The 10,662-nt window shown below is 45.7% G+C and overlaps 1 protein-coding gene across 4 annotated transcripts in view; it reads right to left on the reverse strand.

Annotated features, from left to right (window-relative positions):
* The window catches only part of pax7 (paired box 7), a 104,049-nt gene extending 94,075 nt beyond the window's left edge, over positions 1-9,974 (reverse strand). Inside the window, exons 1-4 of one of the 4 annotated variants that reach the window (XM_031906135.1) lie at positions 9,487-9,974; positions 7,243-7,478; positions 6,580-6,706; positions 5,806-5,934 (exon numbers count right to left, since the gene is read on the reverse strand). In XM_031906135.1, coding sequence (XP_031761995.1) covers positions 5,806-5,934; positions 6,580-6,706; positions 7,243-7,478; positions 9,487-9,574 — 580 coding nt within the window. In that variant the 5' untranslated portion in view covers positions 9,575-9,974. Of the gene's footprint in view, positions 1-5,805; positions 5,941-6,579; positions 6,710-7,242; positions 7,479-9,486 lie in introns of all 4 variants that reach the window. The other 3 variants (XM_031906133.1, XM_031906134.1, XM_031906132.1) reach the window with 3 other exon arrangements.
* Positions 9,975-10,662: the final 688 nt, after the last annotated feature.

Below are 10,662 nucleotides of genomic sequence, written 5' to 3' on the forward strand. Positions count from 1 at the left end.
AGAGTACTGTGTGTGGTGTATGTGCCTTATATAGAGTACTGTGTGTGTGTATGTTGCCTTATTAGAGTACTGTGTATGGTAAGTATGGTGCCTTATATAGAGTACTGTTGTGTATGTGTGCCTTATATAGAGTACTGTGTGTGTATGTGCCTTATATAGAGTACTGTGTGTATATGTGCCTTATATAGAGTACTGTGTGTGTATATGTGCCTTATATAGAGTACTGTGTGTGTATATGTGCCTTATATAGAGTACTGGTGTGTGTGTATGTGCCTTATATAGAGTACTGTGTGTGTGTTATGTTGCCTTATATAAGAGTACTGTGTGTGTATGTGCCTTATATAGAGTACTGGTGTTGTGATATGTGCCTTATATAGAGTACTGTGTGTTATATGTGCCTTATCAAGAGTACTGTGTGTGTATATGTGCCTTTATAGAGTACTGGTGTGTATATGTGCCTTATATAGAGTACTGTGTGTATATGTGCCTTATATAGAGTACTGTGTGTGTATATGTGCCTTATATAGAGTACTGTGTGTGTATATGTGCTTATATAGAGTACTGTGTGTGTATATGTGCCTTATATAGAGTACTGTGTGTGTATATGTGCCTTATATAGAGTACTGTGTGTATGTGTGCCTTATATAGAGTACTGTGTGTGTATATGTGCCTTATATAGAGTACTGTGTGTGTGTATGTCCTTATATAGAGTACTGTGTGTGTGTATGTGCCTTATATAGAGTACTGTGTGTGTATATGTGCCTTATATAGAGTACTGTGTGTATGTGTGCCTTATATAGAGTACTGTGTGTGTATATGTGCCTTATATAGAGTACTGTGTGTATGTGTGCCTTATATAGAGTACTGTGTGTGTATATGTGCCTTATATAGAGTACTGTGTGTGTATATGTGCCTTATATAGAGTACTGTGTGTGTGTATGTGCCTTATATAGAGTACTGTGTGTGTGTATGTGTGCCTTATATAGAGTACTGTGTGTGTATATGTGCCTTATATAGAGTACTGTGTGTGTGTATGTGTGCCTTATATAGAGTACTGTGTGTGTATATGTGCCTTATATAGAGTACTGTGTGTGTATATGTGCCTTATATAGAGTACTGTGTGTGTATATGTGCCTTATATAGAGTACTGTGTGTATATGTGCCTTATATAGAGTACTGTGTGTGTGTATATGTGCCTTATATAGAGTACTGTGTGTGTATATGTGCCTTATATAGAGTACTGTGTGTGTATGTGTGCCTTATATAGAGTACTGTGTGTGTATATGTGCCTTATATAGAGTACTGTGTGTGTATATGTGCCTTATATAGAGTACTGTGTGTATATGTGCCTTATATAGAGTACTGTGTGTATATGTGCCTTATATAGAGTACTGTGTGTATATGTGCCTTATATAGAGTACTGTGTGTGTATGTGTGCCTTATATAGAGTACTGTGTGTGTATATGTGCCTTATATAGAGTACTGTGTGTGTATATGTGCCTTATATAGAGTACTGTGTGTGTATGTGCCTTATATAGAGTACTGTGTGAGTATATGTGCCTTATATAGAGTACTGTGTGTGTATATGTGCCTTATATAGAGTACTGTGTGTGTATATGTGCCTTATATAGAGTACTGTGTGAGTATATGTGCATTATATAGAGTACTGTGTGTGTATATGTGCCTTATATAGAGTACTGTGTGTGTATATGTGCCTTATATAGAGTACTGTGTGTGTGTATGTGCCTTATATAGAGTACTGTGTGTGTATATGTGCCTTATATAGAGTACTGTGTGTGTGTATGTGCCTTATATAGAGTACTGTGTGTATATGTGCCTTATATAGAGTACTGTGTGTGTATATGTGCCTTATATAGAGTACTGTGTGTATGTGTGCCTTATATAGAGTACTGTGTGTGTGTATGTGCCTTATATAGAGTACTGTGTGTATATGTGCCTTATATAGAGTACTGTGTGTGTATATGTGCCTTATATAGAGTACTGTGTGTATGTGTGCCTTATATAGAGTACTGTGTGTGTATGTGTGCCTTATATAGAGTACTGTGTGTGTATATGTGCCTTATATAGAGTACTGTGTGTGTATATGTGCCTTATATAGAGTACTGTGTGTATGTGTGCCTTATATAGAGTACTGTGTGTGTATGTGTGCCTTATATAGAGTACTGTGTGTGTATATGTGCCTTATATAGAGTACTGTGTGTGTATATGTGCCTTATATAGAGTACTGTGTGTGTATATGTGCCTTATATAGAGTACTGTGTGTGTATGTGCCTTATATAGAGTACTGTGTGTGTATATAAAGTTTATAAAGTTCATGGAGGAGCCAAATAAGGGCTGTGATTGGCTATTAGGGGCCTCTATGCACCCAATCAGCTTACAGGGGCTTTATTTGGTAGGAAATCTTGTTTTTATTCAACCAAAACTTGCCCCCATGTCAGGAATTCAAAAATAACTCCCTGGTTTGGGGGCACTGAGAGCAACATCCAAGGGGTTGGGGAGCAACATAAAAGATCCCGTATGTAGGTGGCAGGGGGTTACACACAGCACAGGGAGACAGGGGGTATATATACTGTATATATATATAGAGAGAGAGAAATAACACATAAGACCATAGAGAGGAAACAGTTACAATAAAGCAACTGGGATACGGGACACAAAGCCAATGATCCCCATTCTGCCCCCCAACCCCCCGGTACTGCCCGACCCATTCAGAGCCAGACGGGCCAGTGGCTCCCCAGACCCAGTTGCTATGATGGCGGGGGGGGGCAGCTTATTGCTGAACTCACACACAGGGGTGTAACCAGGGCCCCACATTCATTTCCAGCCCCCCAAACTGTCTGGGGGTAGAACTGTTCTACCAGTATTTATTATTTAGGGCCTCGTGGGGGCCCCCCTGTATGTAGCGACCCCCCTGCACCCACGTTATCCCTGTCACACAGTCTCACACTGCCCCTTGTGCCTCCCCCAGAGCAGCCGTGCGTTGCACCAAGGCATGAGATTTACTATTCACTATTAGTGATATTTATCCCCCCCCCCTTGTCTAAAGCAGCGGCCCCACAGCTATAGGGCCCAACTCCTATGCCTCTGGCTCCCACTCACTGTGACTCTGACTCCCACTCACTGGGCCCCTCACTTTCCCACTCACTGTGACTCTGACTCCCACTCACTGAGACTCTGACTTCCACTCACTGTGACTCTGACTCCCACTCACTGAGACTCTGACTTCCACTCACTGTGTCTCTGACTCCCACTCACCTTGACTCTGACTCCCACTCACCTTGACTCTGACTCCCACTCACTGTCACTCTGACTCCAACTCACTTTGACTCTGACTCCCTCTCACTGTGACTCTTACTCCCACTCACTGTGACTCTGACTCCCACTCACTGTGCCCCTCACTTTCCCACTCACTGTGACTCTGACTCCCACTCACTGTGCCCCTTACTTTCCCACTCACCTTGACTCTGACTCCCACTCACTGTGCCCCTCACTTTCACACTCACTGTGACTCTGACTCCCACTCACTGTGCCCCTTACTTTCCCACTCACCTTGACTCTGACTCCCACTCACTGTGCCCCTCACTTTCCCACTCACTGGGACTTTGACTCCCACTCACTGTGCCCCTCACTTTTCCACTCACTGGGACTCTGACTCCCACTCACTGGGCCCCTCACTTTCCCACTCACTGTGACTCTGACTCCCACTCACCGGGCCCCTCATTTCCCCACTCCCTGTGTTTCTCACTTTCCCACTCACCAGGCAGGTTCAGCTTTTAAGCACAGGTAAGTGGGCAGGGAACAGCGCCACCTACTGGAATTGCATTGCTCAATTCTGCTGACTAGTCAATAGGACTTCGAATTAGTGCCCTGCTCAGCTCACTAGTACTACCAACAGTCACCAACAGTCTCTGCTCACTAGTGCTTTCTATTCACCTTCACCAACAGTCTCTGCTCATTAGTACTTTCTATTCACCTTTACCAACAGTCTCTGCTCACTGATACTTTCTATTCACCTTTACCAACAGTCTCTGCTCACTAGTGCTTTCTATTCACCTTTACCAACAGTCTCTGCTCACTAGTGCTTTCTATTCACCTTTACCAACAGTCTCTGCTCACTGATACTTTCTATTCACCTTCACCAACAGTCTCTGCTCATTAGTACTTTCTATTCACCTTTACCAACAGTCTCTGCTCACTGATACTTTCTATTCACCTTCACCAACAGTCTCTGCTCACTAATACTTTCTATTCACCTTTACCAACAGTCTCTGCTCACTGATACTTTCTATTCACCTTCACCAACAGTCTCTGCTCACTGATACTTTCTATTCACCTTCACCAACAGTCTCTGCTCACTAATACTTTCTATTCACCTTTACCAACAGTCTCTGCTCACTAGTGCTTTCTATTCACCTTCACCAACAGTCTCTGCTCACTAATACTTTCTATTCACCTTTACCAACAGTCTCTGCTCACTAGTGCTTTCTATTCACCTTCACCAACAGTCTCTGCTCATTAGTACTTTCTATTCACCTTTACCAACAGTCTCTGCTCACTGATACTTTCTATTCACCTTTACCAACAGTCTCTGCTCACTAATACTTTCTATTCACCTTTACCAACAGTCTCTGCTCACTGATACTTTCTATTCACCTTTACCAACAGTCTCTGCTCACTGATACTTTCTATTCACCTTTACCAACAGTCTCTGCTCACTAATACTTTCTATTCACCTTTACCAACAGTCTCTGCTCACTAGTGCTTTCTATTCACCTTCACCAACAGTCTCTGCTCATTAGTACTTTCTATTCACCTTTACCAACAGTCTCTGCTCACTAGTGCTTTCTATTCACCTTCACCAACAGTCTCTGCTCATTAGTACTTTCTATTCACCTTCACCAACAGTCTCTGCTCACTAATACTTTCTATTCACCTTTACCAACAGTCTCTGCTCATTAGTACTTTCTATTCACCTTTACCAACAGTCTCTGCTCACTAATACTTTCTATTCACCTTTACCAACAGTCTCTGCTCATTAGTACTTTCTATTCACCTTCACCAACAGTCTCTGCTCACTAATACTTTCTATTCACCTTCACCAACAGTCTCTGCTCACTAGTGCTTTCTATTCACCTTTACCAACAGTCTCTGCTCACTAGTACTTTCTATTCACCTTCACCAACAGTCTCTGCTCACTGATACTTTCTATTCACCTTTACCAACAGTCTCTGCTCACTAGTACTTTCTATTCACCTTTACCAACAGTCTCCACCAAGTCTTTAATCATCCAACCTGCTCATTATTACCACATTTCTCTGCTCACTATACTTCCCACTTATCCAACACTTCTCTGCTCACTAGTGCTTTCTGCTCACTATCACCTTCCATATTGTGACTGTTCCTTGTCACCAGGGATATCTAATAACTCATGTTCTCATTGACTCTCATACTGACTCTCATATCACTGATTATTTTCCCTCTCACTATTGCCAGGGCTCTGTGTTGGTATTTCCCATGGTGCCATGAGTTATTCCCGTAACTACCGCCGTCAGTATTAGTAACCAGGGCTCTCAGTTCACTAGTGCCCCCCCGCTCACAAGCACCAGTACCGGAACCCCCGCACATATTATAAGAAGGATAAATACTCAGTCCCACAATGCCCCCCTTCCCAGGGGCTGAGCCCCCCCCCATCCCACAATGCCCCCCATCCCAGGGGCTGAGCCCCCCCCATCCCACAATGCCCCCCCTTCCCAGGGACTGAGCCCCCCACACAGCACCACTTACCTTTGTCCCCCAAGATGCCGTCGATACTGTGCTTGGCCTTTTTCTCCCCATCTTCCTCCTTTTTGTCACAATCGTCGTCTTCCTCCTTCTTCCCAAACTTGATTCTCAGGACTCGGCTAATCGAACTCACTAAACCTCAGACATGGAAAGAGACCAAATGGGGTATAAATTGAACTGTAACCCTTCAACTGCCCCCCCCCCACACACCCTAATGGGCCCATTGGTTTGATTGGTCTGAGCTCCGACATCCACTCAAAATGACTCCCAGGGCAATTGCCCCTCAGTAATTCCTCTGGCTGTTGGGTAAGAACCATTGGCCCTATGTGAGGGCTCCCAGGGGCCACAGTTGCACTGCCCAGCAGAGACTGGACCCTGAGAAGCTGAACCAGAACATGTGTATATGGGGCAGACAGTGTAGGCCAAGTGCATCAGTACTACCCACACAGGGGTAATTACATGGGGGTAATCTTTATATAATGGGGTTTTTTCCAACTTAGTCCCTACTACAGACTTTACAGGGGGCCATGTTTGCTCAGAGACCTGCATACAGTGAGCAAGATGGGACATTCCTCATAGAGTGCCAACTTGCAACCAACTGGTACAGGGGGGCCCCCAAATATAATATGGGCTGCTGGCTCAATTAGCCTCTACCTCCAGTGGGGGAAACAGCGTTACTATGATAGGTGCCTTTGACTTGTATGGCCCCACAAAGCCATAGCCCCAATATAAAGCAGTGCCCCCCCCCCAAACCCCCCATCCCGGCCCTGTGCTCACCTGAGGGGACAGAGCTCCGGTCACAGTGCCCATCCTTGAGCAGCCGGTCCCGTATCTCCCAGCTGAACATCCCGGGGTTCTCCCGCTTGTACTCCTCGATCTTCTTCTCTACGTCCGGGGTGGCCACCTGCTTTAATAGCCAAAGGAAAGGGGGCATTTTAATTGATAGATTGGGCTTCCGGCTCTACCCACAGGCCCCACCCAATATACCCAGTCACCCTTGTTTCCTAGGTGGCACAATGTGCGCTTTGGGGCAGATTCTACCCACAGGCCCCCACCCAATATACCCAGTCACCCTTGTTTCCTAGGTGGCACAATGTGCGCTTTGGGGCAGATTCTACCCACAGGCCCCACCCAATATACCCAGTCACCCTTGTTTCCTAGGTGGCACAATGTGCGCTTTGGGGCAGATTCTACCCACAGGCCCCCACCCAATATACCCAGTCACCCTTGTTTCCTAGGTGGCACAATGTGCGCTTTGGGGCAGATTCTACCCACAGGCCCCACCCAATATACCCAGTCACCCTTGTTACCTAGGTGGCAAAGTGTGCCCTTTGGGGCAGGTTCTACACACAGGCCCCACCCAATATACCCAGTCACCCTTGTTACCTAGGTGGCACAATGTGCGCTTTGGGGCAGGTTCTTCCCTCCCCATGGACTCACCCTGGGTTTGCTGCCCCCGATGGCCCCGGGTCGGATGGATCCGGTCTCCTGGTACCGGCACAGGATTTTGGACACGCACCCGTGGGAGACTCTCAGTTGGCGGGAAATGACGCAGGGTCGGATGCCATGATGGGCCATCTCCACGATCTTATGGCGAATGTGGTTGGGCAAGGGCCGGCCATTGATAAATACCCCCCCTAGCTGGTTGACTCGCCCCTGCCCCAGGGGGGTAGATACTGTGGGAGACAGAAAAACACAAAAAATGAGGGTCAGTTACTGTACATAATGTTATTAGCAGCCAACCCAGGCCTCAACCTACTCTCCTAATAATAGGGTCCCCCCAAATATTGTCCCATCAACCCCAAAACATTATCCCATCAACTCCTTCTTCCAAAGTCCCATTATTGTTCCATGAATCCCCTCTTCCAAAATACTCTCATTGGTCACGATCCCTTGTCCCCAAATATTTCCCCATTAACCCTTTCCTTGAAAGACATTGACTCACCTACCCATAACCCAAAATATTCCCCCCAGTTCTTCTCCCAACATATTATTTCAGGGGTCCCTTTGTCTCAACACATTGAGCTCCTCCAAAAATATATATTCCCATTAGGCCTTTCCCCCCCCCCAAAATATTATCCATTTGAATCATTCCATTTCAAATTGGTTAAGACAGATGTCCTGGAATATTTTCCTTCTGTGCATTTTTTGAATGTAATAATACAAATAATAATGATATTATTATTATTATTATTATTATTATTATTATTATTATTAATAATAATAATAATAATACTAATAATAATACTAATAATAATAATAATAATGAAAGCAGAGCACAAGCAATGGATGGAACATAAGCACATTAGTGAGCCCAGTGTCCCCCCCTCACTTATTATCCCAATAGTAGAATTTCGATGCTGTTCGAGTTGTTTGCTATATAATATCACTAATTATTTGATGCCAATTACCTCTATACAATCAAACGTTGACTTTGTTGCCCCTTACAAATAGAATAAATACCTGCCCCCCCCCCCCAACTCATTCCTATTGCCTCCCCCCCCTCCCCACCAACTGGCCTGGGTTAATCACATCTCCCAATGTCTATACGATTTTCTGCCTGCGTTATCGGGGGAGGCGACTTGGTCGTTAATCCGCCAGCGATATCTCCAATTTGTTTAATATCGTGTAATATAGATCTAACAGATTAGTGCAATTTTCCAGTCTTGGGAAGGGACTGAGTTGGCTGCAAGAGAGTGGGGGTGCAGGCAGATTGGGGGGGCAGAGACAAGACAGAAGGGGGATATCGGGCAGATTTTAATTGCCAATCAGGCGCCGCTAATTCACTTCTCTCCCAGCTCTGCCCACTCCGGATCCCTCATTGCGGCCAGAGACCACTTTAGGGGCCCAATTTGCTATTCAAGAGGCGCCCAAAACCCCGGCGAGAAGCCACTTCATTATTCCCAGTCATGTTGAGCAAATATCGCACTAATCCCTTGAGCCATCGCTTTGCAGTCTGTTTTACTTTCATTTGCTACACAAAAGTACTCGACTAAATCCCCCCAGCTTGTGTGTTTTACTGTTTTCGTGTTTCTCCTCGCTTTTCTCCCTGCCACTTGAACACGGATTGTATGAAGGCGAGATTTAATCAATGCGAACGCTCAGTCGCATAATCTGCGCAAAAAAAACCCGTCGCATTCGAGGCGACTGAAAAAATAAATACATTACAAAAACAACTCAGGCAGGATTTAGGGTAAGAGAGTGAGGAAAAAAAAAACCTAACATCTGCACAAGAGTCCTAATTAGCTCTTAATTTGGCCTTTATCGTTCTCATTAGAAAGTCCCAGGCTGATGCAGCCTCCACTTTGCAGGTAAAATTCGTTCCTTTCGTTCGGGCGACAGATAAATAATGACACTCAGAGACTAAAAACCCCCTGTCTGACATTCCTCACTCCAGTTCCCATACTTGTAAAACAATTGCCGGCCGTGTAATCTGAACGCTGGGGCAGCTGCCTTGTTAAAAAAAAAAAAAAGAAAAGAAAAATATTACAAGAATGTAAAAAACAGGCCAAAAAAAAAGTGCCCAAACTGGAACGATCGTTTTGAAATGAATCGATGTGTTGTGGATAGATTTAAAATCGCAAACGAGTTATTATCTATTAGCGGATAAATGGTTCTAGATTTGTCGGGGAATTTGTTTGGGAAGAAGTTGGATTTGGGAAAATGGGATAAATGAAGACCTACCTTCCAAAGGGAATCCGGTACGGGGGTAGTTCTGCCCTGGGGCAGGTCGCATCATCCTTGGTACGGTGCCTGGCAGTGCAGCCATCATACCCCACTGGGCAGTAGAAGAAGACCCTTCTCCTGGTGGAACCCAACAAAACCCAAGGAAGGAGGGGGGCAAATGACAAGCCAAAGAAGCTGCCTCCGACTGCGACCGAAAGCAGGAGATTGTTCTGTTTGCAGCGACAAAGGAAGCCGAGAAGAGTCCTCTCAGGTCGGGGGAGAAGGTGGAGGCAAGAGAAAGTCCTCTGCTCGGTCGGCAGGAGAAGCAAAGAGAGATGGAGAAGAGCGACCCAAGGACCAGATCCTTTCCCTTCTGCCACTTTGTATCTTGGAACTGGTGTTTGTGGTGCGGTTTTATGGGGGTGGGTTTGGGGGGGCACCAAGTCTGATCAGCTGAGAGGTTTGGAAGTTGTTTAAGTGCCCAACTTTGTGTAGGAGGAGAGTTTGTGATCATTCATAGGCTTTCTCTGGCCTCTTTTATTCATGGAGAGGGAAGGGGCCAATGTGCTGGGGCTGCTGGACCAATAGCGACAGGGAGTGACCAGACTCAGGCTGGGGGGGGGGGGGGGGGGCTCTGCTCCTTCTCATTCTGCACTTGGCCTCGTTGTGAGACAGGGGACAGGGGGGAAATGTGTTGGGTTGTTCCCCCCAACTTGCACTTTGGTGCCCAGAGAGAATGAGAGCGGACGGTAAAGCGGGGGCCCCGGACTTTTATTCAGTATTTAGTCCATTAAATAGAATATTTACACAGCCGGGCTGCTTCTTTGTAGTTGTATCTTAGCGACTGTTTGTTGCGATAGAGCAGCGAGTAGGGGCAACGCGAAAATTCGCCCGCAGAACCCGGTCTCCGGATGTCGCAGCGATTTTCGCCGGTAGCGGTTGCGCTTTCACAGTGGGGTCAGTTTGTGGGGTACGGGGGGGGGGCTGATAGGGGGAATTAGACTGAAAGAAGGAACAGGCTGTGTCACTCCAACTAAGGGAGAATTTTCGCACTAACGAGATTTTCCAGTCGCTTCGATCACGATTACAGAACTGGGACCCGAATCGCTAGAATGTTTCTCTCATTTCTCTGCAGACTTTTCTAGGTCCAAAGTCGGTTCTTTTGGGAGAACAAACTGGAAGCTCTGTCTGTGG

The sequence above is a fragment of the Xenopus tropicalis genome, chromosome 7, assembly GCF_000004195.4.
Source record: "Xenopus tropicalis strain Nigerian chromosome 7, UCB_Xtro_10.0, whole genome shotgun sequence".
Lineage (NCBI taxonomy): Eukaryota > Metazoa > Chordata > Amphibia > Anura > Pipidae > Xenopus > Xenopus tropicalis.